The sequence below is a fragment of the Epinephelus fuscoguttatus genome, linkage group LG7 (genome assembly GCF_011397635.1).
Source record: "Epinephelus fuscoguttatus linkage group LG7, E.fuscoguttatus.final_Chr_v1".
NCBI classification, from domain to species: Eukaryota; Metazoa; Chordata; class Actinopteri; order Perciformes; family Serranidae; genus Epinephelus; species Epinephelus fuscoguttatus.
The window spans coordinates 19,324,991-19,352,711 of record NC_064758.1 but is presented as its reverse complement, the minus strand read 5'-3'; the positions used below and the strand labels follow the sequence as shown (position 1 = coordinate 19,352,711).

Below are 27,721 nucleotides of genomic sequence, written 5' to 3'. Positions count from 1 at the left end.
TGATGAACAGTTCTTCCAAACCTTAGGATGTTCAGGGCTACATTCCAACATATCTTGGCCTCTCACGACAATGTAGTCATGGCATGTAGGCAAGCTGTCTCTGTCAGAGAGCGTCTGGCAGTCAGGCTCTATTGACCGGCGATTGGGGCAGCCTACCCCAGCACTGGAACAGCTATAGCAGCCTTCTGTAGTTTCAATGGACCGCTTCAATGCTGTATATTGAGTGATCTGTGCAAGTATGATGTGGAAAAAAAAACATGAATGTATGAGAAAAACACACATGAATTCCAAGATGATCTTTCTAACAGAGGTCACATGGCCATTGATCGGATATGTATTGGATTAAGGACCACAGATGGAAGTGGCCCAGATCTGAGCCTAAGGCTAAGACAGTGAGCCCAAGGCTACCCTCACATTACAAGCAAGTATGGATTTTTTTTTTTTTTTGCTCTCATGTTACCCAGATTTGAACAAAAAAAACCAGATTTTTTCGAATCAGCTCTGGGACACTTTTATATGTGGTCCTAAATCTGATACATATTCAGTCACTGGCCATCCGAATGCTACGAGAGCAGTCACATCAGAATTCATGAGGGCTTTTTTCACATACTTAAGAGTTTTTTCATATTTAACCTCCCTGCGCAGGAGCAGATTACTCAACCATACAGTGTCGGAGCGGTCCATTTGAACTGCAGAAAGCTGTTGTAGCCACACCACTGCCCCAATTGCCAGCCAATAGCTCCAACTGCCAAGACACTTTCTGATAGGGACAGCTTGCCTACGTGCCATGACAGCGTTGTCATGAGCTGCCTGAAGAGATACTGGACAGAAGCCCGAGACATCCTAAGTTTTGGAGGGAATTGTTCTTCTGTGACACTCTCTTCCCGATTCCTCTATCGGCCGCACCCACACAGCTCTCACCACGGAACTACCAGCTGTAGCTGCTAATAGAACCAGTGGACCGAAAGCTCATCTGTATTCTGGGAAAAAACTTCCACCTCTTCAAAGGGACATTTCTCCGACACGCTCTCCCAAACAGAGGCACATGGCTACTTATAATGCAAAATAAAGTGGCGATCGTTGGGAAGATGATCCTTTTACTGCTATGTCATTCATTTCCCCCCAGAATGCATGTTTTGGAAATGTGACATTTTCTGTTGTTGTTCCAACATGCATGTGTGACGATAATGGTTGCATGTTTGACGTTTCAGAGCAGAGAGCCATACACATTGATGTCAGATATGAGTCACTTCAAACATGAATGTGAGAATTCTTTGCAGAAAGATCAGATCTGGGTAATGTGAACGTAGCCTAAGTTACCTGCCTGACTGTGGTCCAAATAAATCTCTCTCGCTGCATGTTGTGCTTGTTTAATCATACCAGGAAAAGATTTGGTTGGACTTTGAATAGGATCATGTAATTATTACTCTCAAGACCTCAATTACATCATGCACCTTTTTGCTTGGCTGGTTGGAACAGACAGGGTTATCCTTGACACCAGATTTGCTTTGTGCCATTTGATTGATATTGACCCACCTATTACTGGGCCTCTCCTGCTGGAGAAAGCCAGAAAACGTGCCTGTGTCTGATAGAAATGCCCTGTCTCAGGCACATGTGCCATTTTCAATGTGCCATGTGCCATAAGAGAATCAGAGCCTCAAAGAAACAATGTCATGATCATATAAGGTGCATACATGTTAACCACACGGCTCCTGGATTTTTCAGTTGTTGAGTTGCCACAGAAACAGCAGGAACAAGCTAGAGAATAGATGTGAGAACACAGAAGTAGGAATGAAAATTGGTTTTGGGAAATTGATTGACAGCGGCCGAGGCTATAAATATATGTAACCCTGCGTCAACCAAGCAGAATGCGGCTGGTGTTCAATCAGCAACCTGAGGATCTGAATACAAAAGCAGTGAGCTCCATGATGTATTGCAGGTCTTGTATCACCTCCGTCTGCCTACACTTCTGTTGTTTCCACTCTGACTATCTCTGTATGATGCAGCAGTGTGCTACAGCTGATTAGCACACTCATCGCTACTGTTGGTTTAAAGACTGAAATTTCAGCACCACCTCCAAACCAAACTATCAGATTAATTACATCATTTTAGAAACAGTTAACAGATGAAAATCTCTTTTGACCATCAGCTCAGCTGAAACTGATCACTCAGAATACAACTGCATCTAGCAGCACACCAACGCTTGCTTCTGAAATCGCCTACTTTGCTCTACAAACCCAAAATGTTTACCATCATTCAGCATACTTTTGTGTACATAAACAGTAGTATGCATCTGTTCGGAAACACTGAGCTGTAATTATCACATTACTTCCCGAGAGCCTCCTTGTCAGTTGGAGATGCGTAACCATGGTAACCCAAATCAACCTCAGCTCCACCAGCATCTGCAAGACCTGATGAACGCTTGAAATTTCAGTTTTTTCTTCATGTCTGGAGGAGTAAGGTTACTTCAGCTGTAACCAAATGCGTACCACAGGCGAACTGGTTGTGTATGTCACAGGCATGTTCGTCACCAGATTATACTTTCATTAGCTAAATGCCAACATGCTGATGTTTAGCAGGTAAAATGTTTATGTGTGTACCAAACTTTCTGGCATGCCATCCAAATAATTTTTATATATATATCAGTCTTGATCAAAGTGGTGGAGCGACTGACCCTCATTCCTGGAGCCCCGCTGCTAGCATGGTCAACAACAAGCCCGAACTACATTAAACGTATAACAAAACAAACAAGAAGCATGTAATATGTCAGCCGTCTGTCGAGGCTCCTCCAGCTTAAGACCAGTTATATTTAAGACTTTTTACAATTTTTTTAATGCCACTCAGAACGAAATTTAAGATCAATTTTACAGTTAGGGACAATTTTGCCCAAATATATATTGTAAGATTACGATACATGGTAGAAACGAGAGTAGAACAGACAGGTGATTTTGTGTTTCTCACTCTGACTTCATTTCCATCATGATGAGCTTGAAATTTTTTTTGCGTAAAATACATAGAGCCTCGTATGAACTGCTTTGCACCAGTTTCAGCCATACCCCAAAATCTTGGTTAAATAGCCACCATAGGTTGAATTTGTACTTCCCAGTGTCGTCTAGGGTACAGAGACAGCTAGCTAACAGTAGACAGTAGATTCTCTGTTCTGAGCATCCTGGCTGCAAACAAAATATGAGTGTTGTAGCTCCTGCTATGATAAGTATTGATAACATATGCGAGGCTTCAGGTAGCATGACAGTCCTCCCCTCAGCCAAGGTTAAGCAGCCAACTGAGCAACTGCTATAAAGTGGAGCTTTAATTTGAGTATGCAGGTATCATTTTGTTTATTGTAGCATGCTGTAGATGTTTGTATCCAGCTGCTTGACCCACTGGGGTTTTTCTGAATGTACACCTGACTATGTTTGTTGTTGCATTAAAGAAAACCTGCAGAGTCTTTTATCATGGTGCAGCACAGCTGGTCAGCTCCCCGGCATCCTCCATCTCCGTCACTGTTTGTGTATCTTGATCATTATCTTTCTGTGCGTCTGTTTGTCTGCCTCTTTTCTCTGTCTCTACCTCTCTGCCTGTATCGCTGCTTTAGCCTCCTCCTCTCCAGGGAACCCAGGCAGGCGTGGAGCGGCAAAGTGCACAATCACAGTTGCTCATTGGAGGAAGAATTGAGGTAAAAAAGAGAGAGAGGGGAGGGGGGGTGAGGTTAAAAAAAGGGGGGGAACAATAAAAAGAAATGTGAAAGAACGGATGCCGAAAAAAGAGAAAAAGACATCAAGGTAGAGGGAGCAGAGAGGGAAAATCAAGCTGCAAGGGGGAAAGGGAAAAAGTAAGAGGAGTAAGATGGAGAGGAGGGAGAGTATTCTAGGCTTGTGTTCCAGTTAATTACCACAGAAGGCCCCGGGGCTGCCGTTAGACATATTTTCTTCACCGTTTTTTTTTTTTTTTTATTACAAACATTAATTAATTCAGAGCCTTGTCATCTCGTCTTACATGGATGGGCCCTTCGACCCCTTTTCTTACGCCTCACTTGCACCGCTGGCAGACACACTGTGGGCTGTCACATGGGCTAAAGAGAAACAGGGAGGTTTTAAGTGCTAAGATTTATAGCAGTGTTACCGTCTGAAAAAAAATAGTGGGCTAAATATGTCGTACTGTTTTCATTGGGGTTTTGTTGCACCTAGGCTACACAGTCAAAGTCTTTAAAGTCTCCTGATGACAGTGGCTGTGCAAATGAAAAGATTTGAAGTTGGCAGCAAGGCTAAACGTCAGCTGCATAAATGCATTGTATAAATGTGTAGACAGGCAGTGTACACTTAGTTTAGTGGCTGCGTCTCCGGTGCCCTCAGCATAATCACTCTCTTTCATTTCCTGTACGCTGCTCTGTCTGCGTGTCTGTCTGTCCGTCACCGCTCAATTATCTCTCCACCTATTCTTCCCTTTCGCTCCCCTTCTTCCACAAGCCTTCCTCACTCCTCTCTTCACCTCTCTGTTGTCTTCTTTTTAAGTGCTTCCACCAGGGAGCCGACAACCCGTTTCACTGGGAGTTTATCATAAATTAAAGATTGCATTGTTACCAACCAATCCTCTTACTGTAAGCAGTTTGGGAAGGCAGGCAAGCTGTCTTGAACCCTGAAAGGAGTCAGACAAGGAAAAAAAAATATTGTCCTCATTTTTATTTTTTATTTTTTCCCACTTTGCAGGCGTCAATTTAGCCCCTCATCGATCTCTGAATAGTTCGTCACATCCTCATACTCGGTTAACCCTCCTTTAGCTCTTTGTGAGGACAGCAGAAAATGAACTGCTGCTGAATACATTTTAGATACCTGAATAATGCATGAGGAAGGGTTGATTTATCTTATCAAGTGCAGGTGATGTGTCCACTTTTCAGGCTGTTTAAGTGTCCGGCAATTTAAATGAAGTGCGCCTCCACTAGTTTTCCGTAGTTGGAGCCCGGGGCATGGCGGTGATTCTGGAGGCTCAGTACAGAATCATGAACTTGCAGCGTTCCGAAATTTCTCATAACCTTTGTCACATTTCATTTCCTTCCTCATTTTTACTGTCACTCAAGTCTGCATATTTTCAGTCAGTGGAGAGCTTATTTGAAATACTTCTGCATATTAATTATGATGCAAAAAAAGTATATGTACACCTATTCAGACTCGACCAGACTCGACCCCGTATGAGTATAAAGAAAACTAACTAAACTACATACTCCACTATACATTGCTTAACTTAACTATAAAGATATATTTTTTTTAAACATACATGCAGGACAACAGCACTGCTGCTCCAGATATACTCAGTGAACATTTAAATTGGCAGTCAGATACAGGGAAGTTACAATGTCCTACAAAGCACTAATGCCCCTTATGAGGTTTACAGACGGGCATGGGAGGATGAGCTAGGTCAGCAAATATCAAATGATATACAGTATAGTCATTACGGCTGCCTCACGACTAAGAAATTTCCTAGAGGACCAATAGTCGTCATTTAGGGCCATTAGTCGACTAGTCGCCCACATGTTTACCATATTAATTTAATTATTAAATTATATATTTTGGGCGGGGCAACACAATGGTTTGGGTTCAAGGTCTGAGAAAGAATAGTATCAGAAATACAGAACCGTACTAATGAACCTTCATTAATATAGGCCTATATTTTATCTACACATGCACGTCACACACTGAGCGAGCAGCCTGTTAATGACTCTGTCGGCAAAGCAGTAATGATTGTGCTAAGTGGCTAATGGGCATGTAGCTATGTACACGTTTCAGATGATACGTCATGTTTGTAGTCGACCAGTGAAGATGAGTTTACATATCACCTTGGGTTCGTCCTTCACCTTCTCACAATGATCCCACACTTTGGATTTCCTGCCCGACATGTTATTAACTAGCCTGTGGAATAACCGCAGGTACCAGCCCTGGAAATTAATGCGACTCCTGTGTGACTGCGGAGCATGGCCACTTCATGTGTCTGTCCTTTCAAATTAAATTCCCACATGGTGCAGTCATATAGATTTATTTTGACAAGGCGCAGCTCCTAATAAAGTGTCACTATTTATTTTTTTCTGTGACTAAGCAACCAGTGAAATCTTGCCGGCTAATGACCTTCTGGTCGACTAACGTTTGGTCGGCTTTTAGGGGGCAGCCCTAATAGTCATAACTGCTTGAGAAATGCCAGAGATGGGTGGTACTGTTCAAAATCTAAATTGAATAAAATTTTCCCCAATGTTTCCTCTCATTGTCACATCAGTTTCACTTTAACCCCCAAAATTACCCCAAAATAGAGAGACTCTGGACTGACATAATCGGCATCTTTTGTCATATACTGACAATCCCACTGGAGTCAAATTCAAAATTGATTATACTGGGAACATCAGAGGCATTTAGTAAATTTATACGCATTGTCTCTTTCTCTCATTCAGTGTCTTCTCTCTAAAGCTGAGGTTTTTGATGGTCTGTGAATGCGGGTTATGGGGTATTTGGATAATGGATCACTTGTTCTATTCAGATCTGATCAGATTGGTTGATGAGAGTAAATGCAAGTAAATGCAAACTTTTCAACTTTTAAACAGTTAAGTTTTACTTTTACAGCCCCTCCCTGATGTTCCGCGCTCCGAGTGTGTTGGAAATTAATTATCAAACGGTATATAGATTTCAACAGTGCTCCTCCAAAAATAGAAAGTCAGTAGGTGGCGGCAGATGCTGTTATCGTGGCTGGCCGTCGCATATAAATGAATGTGTGGGAACCCTGTACTGACAGAGATTTAGGTTTATCTTGAATGATAAACTGAAGAATTTTTTAAAAAATAGGGTCACTATTTACTTCTTTTCCTTGACGACACACTAATTAAACACAAACTCAAAAATTACGAGTAAGGCTGTGCGGGCGGGTTGACATGTAGAGTTCGATGGGTATATTCCCTTTGTCTTTTTTTCTTTTTCCTTTCTCTCTCTTTTATTTTGTGTCAAATTAAGAGAAGTGTAAAATTCAAGAGTTCGCTGTTTTGTATAAGATTGTTTGCACAAATGCGTCACATAAAATTATTGAGTAAAAACGTAGCCTTTGTTTGTTTGGTATTTACACCTGTGCTTTTCTTCACTGACATGTCAAAATGTCCTCTGTGAAAGTGGTCTATTGCTGGTGATCCACTGGAAGCATAGATTAATTGGTGTCTCCATCCTCGTCCTCACTCCTCTGTCCTCTACTTTCAGGCATCAACTCCCTACAGCCTGGAGTCAGAGTCTCTGAGGATGGACTGCATCATGTCAGGAGGGGCGTCTCCCACTCTGGCCATCAATGCTGTAACCAACAAGGTACGACACCAGCTACTCACTTACAAAGTTTGGTTTTATCACTCGTCATTAGTAAGAAACACAGCAACAGAGCAGGTATAAAAGATTTATTCCACCACACGTATCTCAGAGTGCAGTGCATGTTGTTTCGTCTTATCTAGTACAGTCTATTCAGTGGTGGTCAGGTAGAAGAACAGAATTTCCAACCTGCTCACATTTAAACTACTGAGTTGGGAAAAACACAGATTGCTGTAAAGTTTTTTGCTGCTTACAAACACCAGAAAGTTTTAGCTGCTAATGAGTTGGCAACATCCAGCATCCACCTTAAAAATATTACAAGAGTACTACTTGTTTACTGGAGAGCTGAAATGATTAGCCGATGAGTTGATCGACAAAAGATTAATCAGCAGTTAATCTGATAATAGAGTCATCGTGTTAGTCATTTTTCAAGCAATAATGTCAAACATTTCCTGCTTCCAGTCTCTCAAATGTGAAGCTGTGGTGCATTTCTTTGTCTTAAACTTTAGGTTTTGTGTTGTTCAACATCCCCCCTGGGTGCTGGAAGTTGGGAGGGGCAGCTTTGCTTATTTTCTGACATTTTATAGACAAAATGAGAAAATCAATCAAATGAGAAAATAAACGGCAGATTAATCAATAAGGAAAATAATCATCAGTTGCCTTCAGAGTTGAATCTGTGGGAAGCCACATTAAACAGGACCTATTATGCTCCTCTTCAGGTTCATTCTTGTATTTTGGGTTTCTACTAGAACACATTTACATACTTTAATGGTCAAAAACACTTTTATTCCTCATATTGTGATAGAATACCTGTATTCACACTCCAATCAGAGTAGCCCAGTCTGCTCTGATTGGTCAGCGTTTGTGTGTCTTCAGATCTTGGTATCTCTGCACCGTCATTGCAGCCAGGGAATGACTGTATCGGAGATTAGCTGCATTTTCCACTGTGAACAATCTGTAACAAAAGCTTCTAAACCCAAATTTTCCCCAACTGCAATGTTCCAGCAGAAATATTAACGGAAATCGGGGAGCAATTAACAGCATCCCCAACCAAGATTAAATTTCCCTGATGTTAGCATGTAGCTGTGTAGGCTATGTAAATACTTGCAGTAGCTGACCTGAGCAGATGATCATATAAAGAAATCAATCTCCAGTCAGCTTGTCTCAAAAGTAGAAAACAGTCGGAAACAGTGTGTTCAGAACGGTCTGAAGCCTGAGGTGTTTCCTCTCAGGGATCACTTCTACAGACGGTTACCTCATTATTTAAAATTTTGACTACGTCTAATATCACCATCTAATATTTTCACATTATATATGTGGCAGAAAATAATCAAAATCATAATAGGTTCCCTTTAATTTCCATTTTACACCATGAACTGTGGTTTGAGAAAACACGCCCACCCAGTTTGCGGTCCGATGATGACATTTTCAGGAAGTAGCAACAGATTAGCGCCTCACATATCGACATGAGTTCATAAGGACTGGATACAGATGCTAATGTTAGCTTTGTGGCTTATTAATTATTCTCAAAAGTTTTTGGCTGACTGTGAGTCTGAGTCACGTCTCTCAGTAATGTCTAACAACGCAGCCTCTGCGTGCTTCTTTAGTTTTGATCACAAGAATTTCTGACATGAGTGGGTGAGCCATGACTGGTTGACTTGAATTAACAAACTACCATTAAGAATGATATGCTGATATGTTCTCGTCAAGCTCCACCAATATAACATACAGAACTCTTAAATAGTTTGAAAAGCTCAGAGAGATGCTACTCAGTGGCTGTTTAAGTCTGATGAATATTCAATTCTTAATGATGTGAAATGATGATTTTTGACAAATGAATTAGTCAAGACGATGCAGTCATTTGTTCCTGCAGCTGAGAGAGAACGTGTCGAACTTTGTCGAGGCTATAATTAATGCTAACTGGATATAAGACGCACTTGACTGAAGGCTGCAGCAGAAGGAGTCTGTTTTTGTCTTTCACCATCAGTGGCTGTTTTACAGGTCCTCACTCTTCCACACACACACACACACACACACACGCTGACTAAAAAGCTGAACTGGGTGTGACCGTCTGTATGAGGGTCAGAGATCAAGCGGCGACTGGGACCTCTGACGCCTGTCTGATCTGCCACACACACACGCTCAGACACACACACACACTCAGAATGATGATGTGTGGTACGCGACCTCTTTGTCTGACCCCGACCAAAGAGAAAATTTGTCCCACAGCAGCAGCTCACATAACTCTTAAGTGTTTGGTCTGGACGTGATGTGAACGTCTGGACTTGACAGCTTATTCCAGTTTTCCATTCTGCTCTTTTCGCACATCTCAGCTCATACTTTCCAGAAATTGTCAATATGAAACACTTTTATTACAGATTGTTAACACATTGGGAATTCATTGTCTTATAAAAAACATTTTTAAATGCCTGTCACACCACCATTGCATGGCCGTGTATTCAAATAGTGTAATTTTATATACCCAATTAATTATCACGTATCCACAAAAATACGAGGGACTTACCGGTTCCTGCTTTTTTTAATGTAAAAAGTTGCCGCTGTTTGTACTTATCTGTTTTTCAGACAAAAAAACGGGAAATTTCTCTTTGGGTTTCGGGAACTTGTTACAGGTATATCCTACAGAAGCCCAGAGTGGCAAGTAAGAAAAAAAAATTTAGGTGATCTGTTTTTTAAGTCTGATCTAAAGTGTATGCTCTCCTTTGTTTTGTCGCAGCTGTCAATCACTGTGGTTAGACTTCTCAAACTAAGCAGCACTGATCAAATATAAATCAAGATTCTGTTACCGCATTGCTTGTTTCTGGCCTCAAATGTTTTCAGAAATATATTTTAGTGTACTGTTTAGCTGGTGGGCTGTGCATGATACTTCATTTGACTACATCCCACATGGTGCTGGTCACAAACTCTCAGACTCTTTACATCTAAACAGTACACTGAAAGATGTTTGTAAAAAGATTTGAGGCGCTGCGGTCTGATTCTAGTTAATGTCGTTATAGGCAGTAGTAAGAGGAGGAGGGACATGCTTGTTTCACAGACTATCTGTCCCTCTTAGAATATAGTTACAGTCTTAGCAAATATAACACAAAGGTATTTTGATAAAAGTTATCAAAGTTATCAAAGTTTGTTCACATCTAAGAAGACGTGCACAAAAGGTTTAGTCAGAAAGTTTAGGCAGGTGATTTTTTGTTTGTTTGTTTGTTTGTTATTTATTTATTGATCAGGATTTTTTGTAATAGTGTAATACTCATTTTGGCCACAAGAGGCTGAATTTCACCTCTACCCCATGCTCTAAATAAGACTAATAGCATTCATGTTTTCTTCCAGGTGAGTTTTTATTTCTCAGATTTTAGCAAGTTATGCTGCATTACTGTCACGTCTTTCTTTTGGCTAGAAATAGATTTTAATCATCGCTAATGTGCTGTTAGCCTGGATATTAGGATGAAATGAAAAGGCCTGAAGATGGCTCAAGTAATGGACAGTGGTTTGATGAGAAGGTATTATAAAGCCAACTTGCTTGACATTTTACACTCCATGGTAACCATTAACTCTGGAGCTGTACACAGTCTTCTCTAAAATCAACGGCTGTATGAGGATGCGTGTCAATCCAGATACCTTGTGGCAGAAGCCACAGGGTGGTGGATTCACAAAAACCGAACTAAGTGGAAACATCACATTTTTTTCTCATCTGCTTCTCTGGGGGTCCTTATATTTCTCATTAACTTTGACATTTAATAGACTTTACATTAATCTAAAAAATCAAAAACAGATAATAGATTGGTGTAATGATAAGACAGAAGTTGGTATTTTAGCCAAACTAACCACTGTAGTGCAGTTGTTAAGTTACATAAATACTGTGTTATAACTGTTGCCTAAAGCAGTAGTTGATACCTTCACATTTTTGCACCATTACAGTTTGAACAAACCTGTTAGACACATTATTGAGCAACTCTGTAAAAGTTTCTCCAGTTTTATTATATCCACAGACATAAAGAGTCTTAAAAATGTGACGAGAAAGCAAGAGGTGAGCATCATTAACAGCCAGAGAAAATCAGCATGAAGCAGTTATTGTTTCCCCGGACAGTTTGGGGTGTCACACAGAAAACAATAATGACAAAAAAAACAGTTAGTTTACTTCATGCATGCCAGTTTGCACTAATTCCGTTTTACTCAGGGGAAGACTAAAACTTGACTCGTCTTAGTCATCACTATACATTTAAAAAAAAAATGATTCAGAGCAGGGAGAGGAAGACCTTGATGGTAACGATGCTGATGCCAACGTCAATGATATCCACCCACATCCAGACAGGTGGCGTCCTGCAGGCGCAGCAGTGCATCAGAGCCTCTTCAATAACACATTTGCTCACTAATATTCTGTTTGCATTGGAGAGAGCCTGTGCTTCTGAAAAAGACATTCCTATAACATGATACCAGGAGCTTAGGATAACAGAAAATATTTTCTTTGAAAGGGATCGTTAAAGTCATCATTACTTTCAGATATTGTAATGTTTTTCCTTCAATTCCTAAATTCTTGAGTCTAAAAAGCAAAAAGTTGAAACCTTTCTAGAGGCATCACGAAGCGTTTGGTCATTATCAGGTTTTCTTTTCTTTTCTAAAGCATAGATATAAACTTCAATTGCTCTTGTAAACCACCTAATTACTTCCTTGTTTCTACAGTAACACAGCGAGGAGAATTACAGGTTCACTCAGATGTCTCCACATACACCAAAACAGAAAATGTTCAGGATTAACACTTAAAGAAGCTGACTTCTGAAACGCTTCTTTTTTTTCCTGCTATAAGATGCTCTGCAGGGTAGAGCACCGCCCCAGAGAGCCTTTACTGTTGTCTCAGCCGAAGGCTATAATTTCACATTTGTCTATACAATTAAATGTAGCCTGGAGCTAATGCTGCAGCTCCACTTCACAAGTACTGACAGTCAAACAAAACAAGAGAAACACGATTCAACATAATCCTGAGGCATTTCTTTTTAAAAGCTTTGTGATCTGTCACCACAAGACAATACGCAGCACACTTCCTCTGAAGTGCAACTTGTCTCTTCATCGGTGCCAAACTCTCAGACAGTAAAGTCATCTCTGAAGTTGCCCGGTGGTTTCTGGGTCACGACATTTAATCAAAATCGCCATGTTTCAGGGGAAGGGAAAAAAAGTCATCATTAGTTTAGGTTCTGTGCTGTTATGCAGCAGCAGGACTAATTTGCATATACCAGCACTTTAATTTCCATATTTCCTCACGAGTTGTCTCATAAGTTAATGGTGCATGGATAACTTCTTGAGGTGGACAGTGTTCACTTTAGGTTGCGTGTGAGTCGGCAAATGGACCAAATGCAGCAGAGTAACAAAGTGGGCGACGAGCAGCAATAAAATCATGAATCACTGCCTTTGAAGGAGTTTACATGGTGCATTGCCTCAACATTTTGGCCCTGTGTGATTGCCTTTATTGTCACATTAACATAGATCCGGTGTGTGTGTGTTTTTAGGTAGCACTGTACAACCCCGAGGCAGAGGGCAGTGAGAGTCCTGGGAGTCTGGGCAGCCTGAGCAACAGTCTTTCAGAGCAGAGTTTGGCGTCCGTCAACCTTAACAACCTGAACACCGCCGTCAGCAGCGGCAGCAGCAACGTCCACAGCTACACACCAGTAAGTCCTTTTCTTTATTCTGGGCGACAGTCTAATGATCGCTGCGGGAGAATTTCTCCTTTCTTCTGTCTGTCTGCACAAGGACAACAGCTGACCTGACGCTGCTGCAGACACTTGTTTAAGGACACTTCAGCAGAGTTGCTGCTTTCTCCCACTTTTCCTCTGCTTTTTTTTTTTTTTTTTTTTTTTTTTTTATCTGGAACTGGTAAATTTTAAACCCAGCATTCAAACTGAAAATGATTTTTTTATTACACGCTTCCGTGTTCACTTGATTCTCACATAATCTGGATGATTCAGTCACCGGTCCAGACACTCTGAGTCGGTACAGAAGGTGTCTGCTGCACCCTTAGCAGACTGAGGAGGTGGTAACCAGCTAACAACATGTACGCTGGATCTACAGTACACTGCTGCTGAAACTCTCATTTTCTCTTTCATGTTCAGACTTTGCAAGCAAATATATTTTCAGTGGTCCTTTGCAGAGTGTGCTTACATGACATAGATGCATTTTTCTGTTCCAGGGATGTCACAAAATACAGGTATTGACAATAACTGTGATATTCAAAAATGAAATATTGATATCATGTTAATAATACAAGTATTGTGATATCAAGTAAATAATCCAGCAACTCTTTGTCTCCCTCCTCCAACACCGTCTGGTTGCCTTTTCACTGTCATTGAAGAGTATTTGCTCTTCCTGTGCGATTTTGTACAGTTATTGTTACAGACACACTCACCACATCCCTACACTCGTATGTGGAGTGTAATTCATTTGCCAAAAAACATAAAATGCGCAATAAATAAAGTTAAAGATGAAGATGACTAGAGCAGCACGGTGGTGTAGCGGTTAGCACTGTCGCCTGGTTCAGTCCCAGGAGGGAGCCCCTCTGTGCAGAGTTTGCATGTTCTCCCTGTGTCAGCATGGGTTTTCTCCGGGTACTCCGGCTTTCTCCCACAGTCCAAAGACATGCAGGTTCATTGGTGACTCTAAATTGTCCGTAGGTGTGAATGTGAGTGTGAGTGATTGTCTGTCTCTATGTGTCAGCCCTGTGATAGTCTGGTGACCTGTCCAGGGTGTACCCCGCCTCTCACCTAATGTCAGCTGGGATAGGCTCCAGCCCCCCCGCAACCCTCAAGAGGACTAAAAGCTTTATTTTAATTTTTAATTTTTTCAAAAGAAAATTTCTTTTGCCCACAATAGTCGTCTGGTAAAAATCTGATATTGTGTCAGCCCTTGAGCAAATGACATGAACAAAAGTCTTGATGCAGAATAACCACCGCTCCACCCAGCTTGGTCTTGGCATGTTGCTTGAAGCATCAGTAAGTCAAGACTTATTGTTCAGGTTTCGGTCGATTAGTCCTTCATCAGAGCAAACATAAGGCAACAATGGACAGGCTGGTAAAAGTAACCAATTTCAGTCTAATTATTGGCTGTATGCAATACACCTGTGTGTGGTGATAGGAGCTAGAGAGCGGCTCAGGCCTCATTTTGTGATTCTTAAGTCCAAACCCGACCCGACGCAGTTTGTTACCTGATATATTTATTGTTGTCATGGTTACAGCTTGTCTGTTTACCGTGATCACACATGGACAGTGTGTCAATGACCATCAAAAGGCTGCTGTTACGCACAGTCAACCATGCCGCACGCGCAGCACACACACTCAATTGGAGCAGAGTTAACAGACACACACTGCGGCCTAACCTTTCTCACTCACACATAATACACAGATAGAATTGAATTAGAGTCTTACCATTGTTTTCAAGTCTTTGTCTTCATGAACTCTTCTTGAACTCAACTGTAACCGTCGTTAACATACCGCCAATTTCCCTGCATGGTTTTTGGCAGTTTTAAACTTTACTGATAGCAAGTCTTGTCTAGCGTCCTCCATATTTATTAGTTCAGTCTGAAGATTTACCATCACCTGCCTGAAATGTAACTATTGGCCTGTGTTGCATTCAGGCGTTGTCACGTAAATAACAAATTCCAGCCCTTGAATAGGCCATAGCACAACACAGCAGCATGTGAAGTGGGCCGAACCCGAACCAAACCCAAACAAAATTTCTGATTTATCCAAACCCGAACCAACCCTTGGGGTTCTGACGGGTCCCATTGGGCTCAGGTCGGGTATCCACACTCCACCTCCTGGGAGTTATAGTTTTTTTTTTAAATACTGGATGGCAAAACGAGAGGCATAAAATGGAAGCCATACTTGTCTTGTCAGGAAGAGTGAACAAAAATCTTAAATTTCAGTCGTGCTCTGTAACTGAATGATTTTAAATCTTATATACAAAGCTCATTTTATTGCTGCTATTTTACTTTGACATGCAGAGTCAAACAAGCAGTCACAAAGACAGTTTCAGCCAGTGTTTTCCATATAGAGAATTTATCTGGGCTCTCCAAACAAAGGCATGTGGAAATGCAATTCAAAGTGCAGATTGATTGAAAATTCTGGTGCTTGTTGCTGAACATTGCATCCATATGCACTGATTATTTAGCGTGTGAATAGAATTTTTGTTTTGCAGCCGACTTTATCAACCCTGTTTGCAGCCCCTTTACACCCCTCAGGGTTGATCAGCACAAATAAAACCTGAACCTGTGGGGAACACTGATATGCTTTGATAGAAGTGCCTCTATCATGCAAAAAAAACAAAACAGCGGGAAACATCAGAGTCGTCCCTTTGTGTTGACAGCTCACCTTTATGGTCTCTGATGCATATAAATGATGCCTGACCACTCCAGTATTAACGAATTTGAGACAAGGGGCCTAAATTGTCTACAATTAAAAGCAGACTCATTATGTTAGCCAGCAATTAAACACTTAGCTTGTCCTGTCTGTGTGCCATTTACTACACTCACTCACACACACTCACTCTCACTCTCACTCACACTCACACACACACACACACACACACACACACAGAGTGCGGTTTATTTAAATTGAGGCCGTCCCATGTCGTCTACTGTTATGGTGCCTACGGTCTTGGCCAGTGTAAAGTACACTCCAGACTTGGCAGGCCACAGATACTCTGAGACATATTTGGCCAGATTTTACGCTGGCTGTTTAAATGATTCCTCATCCTTTATAAAACAAGGTCCTTCGGCTATTTGAATTGATTAGTCTCAACCTGTGTGTGTGTGTGTGTGTGTGTGTGTGTGAGAGAGAGAGAGAGAGAGAGAGATGATAATAAGTTGCCTCTTTATGAAGGAGGGACTAGATTAGCAACCCTCCTGTCAGGAGCTAAACTGTCCCATGCTGAGCGATTTCAGATTTAGAACAAAATATTTAATGGGAACAACAAAGGGTTCATCACCAGCTGGTCAGATACAGAAAACAGGACAGGAATACATGGCATCAGAAAGGCTTTTGACAAAAATAATAACAATGATCTGACCTTAAAATTTAAAATGTCCCAGGATGCAAACAGGTTTTGCTAAATTTGGCAGCTGGACAATCTTAAAACATAGAATATTAAAGTAATCAGTATTTTACATCAAGTTGTCCAGTTTGGATGCATCTCACTGCACAGTGTGAATGAAAGAATAAATTCTGAATTAGTAGACACACACTAATTATTGTACATGAAGATGGAGACAAGATACAACCGCCATCTTGCACTGGTGACATCATTTGGAGCCAGAGTCTGCACAGTAATAATCTCCGTAGTATAAAAATCCTGCCATCCCACCAATTGCAAGCAGCACTGTTGATTGCCGGCACTCGACTGGCCAACAAAGCTGTCAATCATCACCTCACAGCCCCTGTTTTTAATATCAGTGATTAGTTGTAGTAAGAACGACCTAAAATGACACGATAAATGGACTGCACTTGTATAGCGCTTTTCTAGTCATCCGACCACTCAAAGTGCTTTTACACTACATGTCAGATTCACCCATTCACACACTGGTGGCCAAGGCTACCATACTATGGAGCCACCTGCTACTCAATAACCATTCACAAGGCCATTGGGAACAGTATGGGGTTCAGTATCTTGCCCAAGGATACTTCGACATGCGGACTGGCAGACTGGGAAAAAATTATTTGACATGTACTTCGAGCTTTTTACTTCGGTGTGTATGCCCCATCTGCTAACATAGAGGAGGCGGGGTTTATGACCTATATTACAGTCAGCCACCAGGGGGCGATCAAGATGTTTTGGCTTCACTTTTGGAAGCTGTGATGTTGTTCATCTATATTATACAGTCTATGATGCAAACGTATATAAATGCAAACATACAAATACATATGTGCCTACATTCATAAAAAAGGATGATGTGATAATAATTTAAAAAAAAATCTTTTAGGAAGCTTATCATGTAAACACCAAAAATTGTAAATCATGTACATATAATGTGAGTTCAGTGTTTGAAACATCCTGCATGTGGTGGATGATATGGCCAAAGTCTTCTGTCACAGTATATGCAGTTTTATATCACAGTAACAGTATACATCACGATGCAGAAACTGTTCTGTGAATTTAATTAACAAATGGTTTGAAATAATCACTGCATATTTCATCATATTTAATTATTTTCTTCTTTAATTTGGAGCTTCCATAAAAACAGAAAAAATAGTTCCTTCATGTGACAAAATTTGAGTTCAAAACAAAAGACTCAAAACAGTAAAACTAAAATTCTATCAAAATGAAAGATTCAAAGTTCCTGGGAACAATAATTTCAGATGTGACAGGTTTCTTTTTAAGATTATTTTTCAAGGTCTTTTGCCTTTATTGTAGAACAGCTGAAGACTGTCAGGAAATGAGGAAGAGAGAATGGTGATGACAGGCAGCAAAGGACCGCAGGCTGGAATCGAACAGGACGCTGCTAAGACCTCAGCCGATATGGGGCCCACGCTTTACCCAGTGAGCTAGAGGGTACCCCAGTTTTACAGGTTTTCTCTGCACCTCCACATCCACCCATATCACGTGACCTTGAGAGGCAGCTGGATTCATGAGACCACAAAATCACGCTAAAATCAGCCCTGATTTGCTGCACAGCCTGCCCCCAGTACCTCCCGTTGGTGGAAATGGTATCTCCAAATGCCTACTGGTGGACACATTGCTACTGAATATACCATCACATCCCCCAACCCTACATCCTGCCATTTCTAAAGCTGAGCACCTCGTTCCCTCACCTTGACATTGCACACAGAAGCTTTCCTCCATGTGTCCTGCAAACAGACACACAATTGATCAGTGTAGCTGCATTCTCGGAACACATCGGCTGTATTCGGTGTCTGACTTCTGGCAGACGGCAATACAGCCTCTGGGGGCAGAACCCCGATTTTTTGGCATTCCGGTTTGATTTGGGCAGAGGAGGCGAATTTACATTTCCGACTTCCGTTTATATCCCATAAGAACCCGGACCAATTTCTCCTTAAGGGAAAATTATGGGGGGCATAAAACAGACTAAATAGAACATAGAACATATTTCTGACATTTTTTTCAAAATACCACCCTCACTGTCAGAGATCTGTAATGTTACATATATGTCACATTGGGCGTTAAGAACCTGGATAATTTATCCATCAAGGAAAATTATGGGGGACATAAAATAGACTAAATAGACCATATAGAACACATTTCTGACATTTTTCTCAAAATAACCCTCATTAGTGTCAAAGATCTGTCAATGGGTGTTAATGGTAAATTCATTCCTCTTTTGAAAATTAATCAGCCTTAGGCTTTTTTGGTTTGATAACAAAGCTTTGTCTTTTTATTTGCGTTTCCACAATATCATAACTTTACCTCTTAGGTTTAACAACCAAATCTTTAACAACAAAATTTTGATTTATTTCACAATACAAAAATTTGCAAATTGAATTCAAAAAAAGACTGCCTCATCATATTGGAGGTCTTCTCAACAAGCCATTGTAGCTGTAAAAAAAACTGAGCTACAGTCTTTTTCTGGTCATGTTTTTCTGTTTGGTAACAACGATTCTAACTTTACCTCTTAGGTTTAACAACAACATTTTCTTTTCATATTTGTTTTACAACACACAAATGAATACATTTGCAAAAATTTGCAAATTGAATAAAAATAAAAACTACTACTGGGTAGTTGTATTTTGCTGTCCAGGGTTCATCTTTGGTTGAGGTACTTCATCTAAATCACCTGATTGACTGCAGTCTGAATCACTAGACTCACTTGACTTGTCATTCTCCATGTCTTTGTTGCTGGGAGTGTAATCAGGGTCTTGAAGGTCGTCATCTGAGCTACTTTCACATCCCTCAAAGTCACTGTCGTCTCCCTGGATGACTGTCAGTGCATCCTGAACACTGTATCGCTTCTTATCCATAATGCAGATAAAATTAAATTACAGTTTTCTATTATTCTTTTCAATTTTTATTATTTATTTATTTTCATTAAATTTTCAAATGATATAGGGTAGAACAAAGTCTGTTTTTTTATTCACTGATGGGTAAAAATAGTTTCCTTATATATTTTGTTAATAATTGGATTCATATAATGTGATTTTTTTGTTTACATTTGTTTTAATATGCTTTGAATTGAACAATATAAAATGTATTAACTAAATATCATTGAAAAAGTTAAGTTAACTGAGCAGATCATACAAAAAAATTCTTATTGTGACATATATGTCACAATAGGTTTTCCATGACAATTTTAAGGTTAAAGGTCTGATGTGACATATATGTCACAACGATATTTACCTGACTTGTTTTATATCAGTTTGTTCATGAAATGTGTTCACAACAGGTTAAATGTAATAAAGGACTTGTTATGTAAGCATTACAATTCTTAAATGGTTTGAATCTTACCTTTGGCAACCAAAAACAAGCTTTTTAAATTTAGCTAGCTCTGCCCCTAGTGGTAACTTGTACACAGGGTATTATACAGTATACCAGGGTATTAATCAATCAATTCAATTTCAATCAATTTTATTTATAAAGCCCAATATCACAAATCACAATTTGCCTCACAGGGCTTTACAGCATACGACATCCCTCTGTCCTTATGACCCTCACAGCGGATAAGGAAAAACTCCCCAAAAAAAACCCTTTAACGGGGGAATAAAAAATAGATCACGCTGTCCAGGCACCGCTGCGGTATGAGTTAACCTGAGAGACAGTGGAGCACAAAGGCTCCGGAGAAGAAGCCGAGTTAGTGACAGTATTAAGCCGAGTATTAAGTAATCCTGATGGTATAATGGTCTATACCGTCAAAAATACAGGTGCTCCTCTTTCGTATTTTATGTAGTGTACACCACATGCCACCAGAGTTAAGTGTCCGGTATCTACTGATGGAACAGGCAGCTGAGCTATAAGACACCATGACACGGAGTGGCGGAGGAACAAATCCAGGCCACACAGGCTGCACGGAAGCTCTTGTTTGTTGTTTTCGGCGCCCATCTGGCCCACAGGACTGGATGTGAATGTAGGATAACATAGGAACAGCCGGCCAGCAATGACCAAGAGAGACTGTGGGGGAACAAATCATGTTTCCAGCATCTAACTCAGTGAATTAAGAGTTTATTTTGACCATATTAGAGTTGGTGATTGCTGGAACAGTGGACTAACTAACTAGATGAGTAACAAGAGTAATCTTAGACAGTTAGGGTCAGTTTTATTTTGTTACTGTTGACGTTGAATGAAATGTGAGTTAACGAGGCAATTAAGCCAGTCTCAGTTCCCTGACTGAGAGAAACAAGATTTCAAAAGGAGTTGTATTTCCCTGTTTGATAAGGAAAATAGATTGGGGGGGTAACACCACACTCAGACCATCACATACTGTATACCTCGGTGAAATTTTAGGAAGGTAAGACGATACGAAAAACACTGCCTAAGCATGTTTGTTTTAAATATTCATGGTCCCCAGAGGAGAAATCACATTATTTTGGTGTCCCTATGACCTTTCCAGTGTGCCTTAATCAGGCCAGAACCTCAACACAACATTAAAATGTAGAGGAAAGGTGCCACAGCAGTTACCTACTATGTTCATGATGTCCAGAGGATGAACCATTACATTTTAGACACTCTTTCTGCTTGTGTCACCCTCAGTTAGTTATACTGTATTTTCACATGAGTATATTCATGCTCACAGGATGAACCTGTAGGAGGAAAAATGGTGCTTGAAATGCTGTTATATTCCTTTTGTATACTTTGTAATCTGTTTTATTCTGTATTACTCAATGCTGCTGCAACAGCTTGATTTTCCCTTTGTGTTGCTGCTAAATTTTCACTCAGTCTAATCTAATTACGGGGGCTTCTCATAGACTTGTAGTGTGTTTAACATGTTTGTCAAAGTGTTTGCGTGTGTCCCTTTAAACCGAACATAACACAATTTTAAAGGCCAGTCTCGGCCAAAAAACATTTGGTCCGGAATTACAGGAGCGCTGAAAAATCCCAACTCTTCATTATTTTTCCCTTGTAACAGCTGCTCACCTTTTTACCATCAATCACTTCCCCCCACTCACCTCCCACCTGCATTAGCAAAGGTCAGTGCAATCTCATCTCGTTAACCTCTCATTTCTAGAGGCCATCTTTTGTTTTCCTCCTCCCTGCATCGCCGCCTTCACCGCCCGCCCTCCTCTTCCGTCGCTGCAGACCTCATCTGCGGTGTGGTCTAGGGGGATCGGGGTTAGTTCTGCCTCATTACCTGGCGCAGGTGATACCCCCCTAACTGACGGTGATTACTGGTGGCATCACTGGCAGAGATCTCAAAGGCACCAGGAAAGTTGATGGAGAGGCTGCCATTACTGGGTGGAGGTAGATGTGTGGAGGATGTGTCATGCTAAGTTGGCTTATATTTGCGGAGGCACACTGATCACAGCAAATTGCTTGTGTTTGCTGGGTGGATGGTGAGGAAGATGACAGCTGGGATGAGATGATTGAGGGTAGAGGAAGACAGGCTGCATTCACAATATGAAATAGAAAATTTGAAGCAGTGGATTTTGTTTTTGTGTGTTCATATGAAAAGAAATGAGAGCCAGCAGAGATTTCTTTTTAATTGCATGAAATTGAATTTGGTATGATCATCATAGTGAATTAAAAAGAAAGATTTGCAGAGAGAATTAATGTGAAAATTGAATTTGAATGGCACAATTGGAAAGTAAATTGAATTTCTTTAAACTAAATGTGATAATTATTGAATGGTGCTTTTTTTTTTAACTGTTTCACAATCCAGCTCTCCTGACTGAAATTCAGGTTTCTCAATTTAGATTCAGCTACTGGAAACACTTTGTTCCCCGAGTCTTGACTGACAGGTAGCAACCTACTCCAGTGCTGGCATTTGACAACTTAAGTCACAAATCAGGAATGTAACTGTTATATTTTTTCGTACAAGAATAGGTCCTGTTCCCATTTACCTGTTGGAAAAAGCAACCTTTCCATCTGTATTGGATTATGGCGATGATATTTATAGACATGCTTCTATCTCTATCCTTAAACATTAAGATGCTGTCTATCACTCAGCTCTTAGATTAATTACCGAACCATATGGCACCTGTCGTTGTGTCTTATATGAAAAGATGGAGAGGCCCTCTCTCTCTCTCTGTCAGGTGAGATTAGCACTTGTATCTATTCATCCCTAAAGGACTACTTCAGAAATTACCTCCTGATGTATCATCTCTCCTGTGCCCAAGACATTATACTTACAACACCCGTTCTCAGGACTGGCTTACACTATATGTAACTGCAGTAAACACTAATCTTGAAAATCCAGCCCTCAGATATTTCGCCCCATTTGTCTGGAATAATTTACAGAGTAGACTGAAACTTTATAATATGCCTGTATACCTATGCCAAGCGTATTTTAGAATGCATTAATTTATAATTCATCATGCAGTTGTCCGTATAAATGTATGCACATATATTTTACATGCTATGCCTGTATCTTATTCTATTGTATTCCTTTTCATAGTCACACCAAGGACATATTAAAGTGTATAATAAATTGTTGCTTGTCATCCCCATTATCATTATTATTTTATTTTTATTTTATTTTTATTTTGTTCTCCTTACTCAGGTCTTACTTGTAAATGAGATCTTGATCTCAATGGGACTTCCTGATTAAATAAAGTATATATTAGTGGTCTTGCAGTAGCTAGACTTTTCAGATAGCAAAACACTACACAGTGGTTTATAATAATATGAAACAACATTTTTATAACTCAGTAGATTTCTTTAAATGAATGTCGAGTATTTAGAATGACACTATTTATAATCATCAATCATCATTTACAATCAATATTTAAAGTAAAGCCTCAGTGTACTTCAGGCAGGCACAGACATTGTTATACACCGATCAGCCAAGACATTAAAACCAGTGATAGGTGAAGTGAATAATATTGATCATCTTGTTACAATGCAATGAAACCTTGGGTCCTGGCATTCATGTGAATGCCACTTGACATGCTCCCACCACCCAAACACTGTTGAGGACCAACTGCCTCCCCCCTCAAAGCGACAGTGCGCCTTGCCACACCCAAAAACTGCTCAGGAATGTCCCAAGGAATGTGACATGGAGCTCAAAGCGTCAATTCCCCAATCTGCGTACCCCCGAGGTATCCCCGATCTGCGGTGGGGCCTCCTTGGATTGGACTTGGCTCTGACCTGTTGAGACATGGACACAGGACTGGGATCTGGGGGATTTGGAGGCCAGGTGGATGTCTTAAGCTCTTCGTCATGCTCCTCAGGCCATTCCTTAGTAGTTTCTGCAGTGTGGCATGGTGCATTGTCCTGCTGGGAGACCACTGCCATCAGGGAGTGCCGGTGCCATGAGGTGGAATACTGTACTTGGTCTGCAATGGTGTTTGGGTGGGTGGAGCATGTTAGGTAGCATCCACATGAATGCCAGAGCCCAAGGTGTCCCAGCAGAACATTGTGTTCTAACAAGATAATCAGTTTTATTCACTTCACCTGGTTGTGGTTTTTATGTTGTGGCTGATCGGCGTAGTCACATGGTCCATATACCATTATGTTTTTTAATGATTCTAGTGTAACTAAAAATACACTAATAACTGTTTATAACTTAGCCTTTATGTATTTCAGGCAGGCTGAATAGTTTAACGTCGCATATACCATCCAATTCCACTGTGTATGTCCTTGTCCTGTCTCTTAACACAAGGCAGTCCATATAAACATTTGCCGCTCATTAAATCTGCATACCAAGCTGCCGCACCGCTGCCTGCCTTCAGCAATTTACTTCCTTCCACCTCCACAGCCTCCTCCTGTATTAGCATTTAGGTGTTTCTCATGTATTTTAAATACTGTGTATGTTCATATTCATTCAGTGCTGTATATCTCAGACTCTGTCGGGGGGATGTGAGCTCAGGGACGTTCTGTGTCAAGCTTGCAGAGGTTTGCTTCAAAGCAACACTTGAGCAGAAACACTCTGCTGAACTTAAATGTGTATTAATGTTGCAATAAAGTGTCGTGATTGAACAGCTACCTGCCAGGAATGTGCACTTAACCATACCATTTAATGTGTGATGTTGCATCTTGTTTTGTTAAAATTTAAACCAGGATCAACTTTTTTGATCACTGACTTTGTGGTTTTTCCTGCCAGCACACCTGTTTCAGGATTCCCATTGTATGATCACAGTGGCCTTAATGGTCTCATTGAGATGAATGAGGAGTGTTTTTTGATGCAGTGCTGATGTCAGTCTGACTGCAGCCTTTACGCTTTCAGCTGCAGTGTGAATTCGGCCTTTGATGTATATTTCTCAAACCAACCTTTTTGTACCTCTCACGTTCTGTCTGTCTGTTTTCTCTCCTCTCCGTTTGTCTTGAAGGTTAGCAGCCACTCAGAGCCTTCGTCCCAGTCCCTGAGCCTTCAGCAGCCCGCCCAGCCGCCACCGCCTCCCCCTCCTCCCCCACAGCCACAGTACGGTTTGCCCGTCCCCGAGTCGCGGGACAAGCAGCTCTGTTTCTCGGACTTCGAGGACCTCAGCGCTTCTTTCCGCAGTCTTTACAAGTGCGTCTTTGAGCAGTCCTTCTCACAGCAAGGTGGGTGTCGAGCCTGGTTTTGCATGTGGATTAGTGTGTGTCTGTTCATGTGTGCATGTCCTACATCTTAATTGACACATGTGTTTGCAGAAAAAAGAACTACAAACCTCCATGTCAGGCTTCATGCACATAATTAACTGTCAAGCTTAAGCTCCTAATGAAATTGAACGAATTTAACATTGCTTTCATAGCAGTGAAAGCATTCCAGTATTAACCTCCACCAGACACTACTCCTACTCTATTGTATTTTAATAAACAAACAATCTGTTGTTCCGCATATCTGCATTTTACGGCTCGCTCAGTCAAATGAGTAAAGGCAATTAAGAGGAAGAATTCAACAGAAGGAGAAAAAAAACTCACCAACACATCTGCAGTCGAGCAGAGCAAAGGGTTCTGCAGCTTTGATAGCAGCTAATTAGATTGGTTCTAAAGTTTGTGAAGCATCTTGCTAATTGCTTCCTGAAGCTTTCAGGTCACCAGGCCGCCTTCCACTTCGACCCCCCACCATCCTCCGCCACCCTCCTATCACCTTCCCTCTTTCGCTCCCCCCACACACACACACACACACGCACGTTCTGTAACCGAGGAGATTGATGCGCTCTGTTTAGCTCCGCAACTGCTGCTTGCATTCACCCTCTGACAAGGTCCCCTCCAATTTGTGGTCAGGGGTGCACTCACAGAAAAGATAAGACAATGAGAATACTAGTTGGAAGAAGAAAAAAAAATGACACAGACACCTAGAAAGAAAATGAAGAAGAAAATGGATTGAGCAGATCCTTGAAAGGGTCCCTTAAGTGTGAGGCTTAGCAGGAAACAGTGTCAGCAGTCATTGTATTTGAGAATTTGAGTCACAGTGAGTCACCCAGACAGTGGAGCTCATCGTCTCCTTTGAAAAACCACAGCGAGTCCAAGACCACACACATAACTGAAAGTGACTCAGGTGGTGTCGCAATCGTGTCCTGATAGATCTTCATCCTCATAAATTACAGGTCAGACAATAGAGACAAAATGAACATTAAATTAAAGTGGAAATAAACAACTTTTCAGTGAATGTGTTTATATGCACACAAACATTATTCACTATTGGCAGGTCTTGTAAACAGTGTTTTCCATTTGGATTTTCCAAAGAAGGCCTTGCCCCAAATTTTGCATTTTCGAAGACGTGTGATACACCACTGATATTTGTGTTTTACAGCATTCTTTGGACATATATAAATTACATTCGAAAAAGGCTTTTGTACTGCAGTTTGAGACACACGGTCTCTTGCTCGTTTAAGGTCGGCTCTGTGTGTTATCATGGATACCCTGTACACAAACCAACTCGCCAAAGGTTCGCAAGGCCGTGTTAGAGATGCTTGCCCAAAACAAAAGCCCACATTTTTGGTCGGAAGGAGAAACACATCTACTTTAAAACATTATGAATGACTTGGATATCAACAGGTTTTTGAGTGTGTCCAAATATCGCAGCATCAACCTTGTCAAGAAGGTGGTTGAAGGAAGGAAAGAGGGAGGCTGTGTTCGCATAGTCAAACAAGTCTGCCACCAGTAAAGAAAAAAAAATGATGCAACTAAGCAAAATGACAAGTTGCTTCAGCTGTTCCACTTTTCCATATTTTGATATGATAAACGACATGTTAGGATACGTTAATCGTAGTATGCGCGGCTGCATGTAAATGGGAATATTCGTGACATGTTCATTTTCTTTGAACATGTAAACAGCTTATGAGCCTATAAACATCGCTTTCACTGTGCAATTCTGTCTGCCACTGGGCACTACGTCCCCAGAAAATGAAGGTTCGATTTACGCTACAAAGGAAGTCCGTTAATCATTGCACAACCCGATAATAGTTACCTAAGAGTGTCAATGTATGTTAAAAAGCCTACATCACTATGAAGTAAGTTTTCCTGTTTATTGCATTACAAGTTTGTTTGCTTTGTTCTGGTAGTAATTTACTCTGTCTCACCTAAGTGAAGTCATCAGAGCTGCCACATTAATGTGAAGGCAGTGTGAAGTTTAGTTTCAGTTTCATGTGTTGTTGATGATGTTAAGATGATGGCTTTTTTCTTCTCCGGTTTTTCGCCGCTCACCTCCATTTCCTTTTGTTTATTGCTGTGCAGAAATGCTTGAGGGTGCTGTATGTGACATTCAGAGCACATCTATGAAGCATGGTCGAGGGCGGGATTGTCTGCACACGGTTATCAACATGGACGTGGCTGAGCCAGCGCTAGCAGCTTATGTTGCTAACTCAATAAACAGTGCTAACAATAGCAGCAGTGCTGACAGCTAACAGTGTTCACCTGGGAGGAACAGGAGGGTGGGGGCTACACTTTACACTTCACCGTTATCGGTGTAAATGCTGTATGAGTGCAGTGCAAAGCAGCAGCAATTAGCTAGCCAGGGGGATACACACAAGACTCACATGCACAAACATGCACGCACAGGGAAGCTCTGATTATAACAAACCCAGAAGAAGCATGACTTAATCCTCTGCTCAGTGCGCCATCACTCTACTATATCTTTACATAGTAAATGCTATTGCTGCCATATAAATGTTCTGAATGTCATATACAGCTCCTTTAAAGGTGAGCATGTTCTTATTCATAATTGAAACCTAGATATTAGTCTGATTATTTACGAGGCTCTCAGGTAAACAGAGAGTGATGTGATTGTATTTGCAACATCATCAACAACAATAGCACTACTTGGAAATGCTACAGAGGAGAAAATTGAAAAGTTGTCTGTTTCCACTTTAAAAAAAAAC

The 27,721-nt window shown here is 40.9% G+C and overlaps 1 protein-coding gene across 6 annotated transcripts in view; it reads left to right on the top strand.

The window, feature by feature from the left end:
- Positions 1-27,721, top strand: part of LOC125891717 (forkhead box protein J3-like) — a 91,769-nt gene that overhangs the window by 48,325 nt on the left and 15,723 nt on the right. For 4 of the 6 annotated variants that reach the window (XM_049581184.1, XM_049581185.1, XM_049581181.1 and 1 more), the window contains 4 exons: positions 3,596-3,676; positions 7,224-7,325; positions 12,836-12,994; positions 24,746-24,959. In XM_049581184.1, coding sequence (XP_049437141.1) covers positions 3,596-3,676; positions 7,224-7,325; positions 12,836-12,994; positions 24,746-24,959 — 556 coding nt within the window. The remainder of the gene's footprint in view (positions 1-3,595; positions 3,677-7,223; positions 7,326-12,835; positions 12,995-24,745; positions 24,960-27,721) is intronic. The other 2 variants (XM_049581187.1, XM_049581186.1) reach the window with 1 other exon arrangement.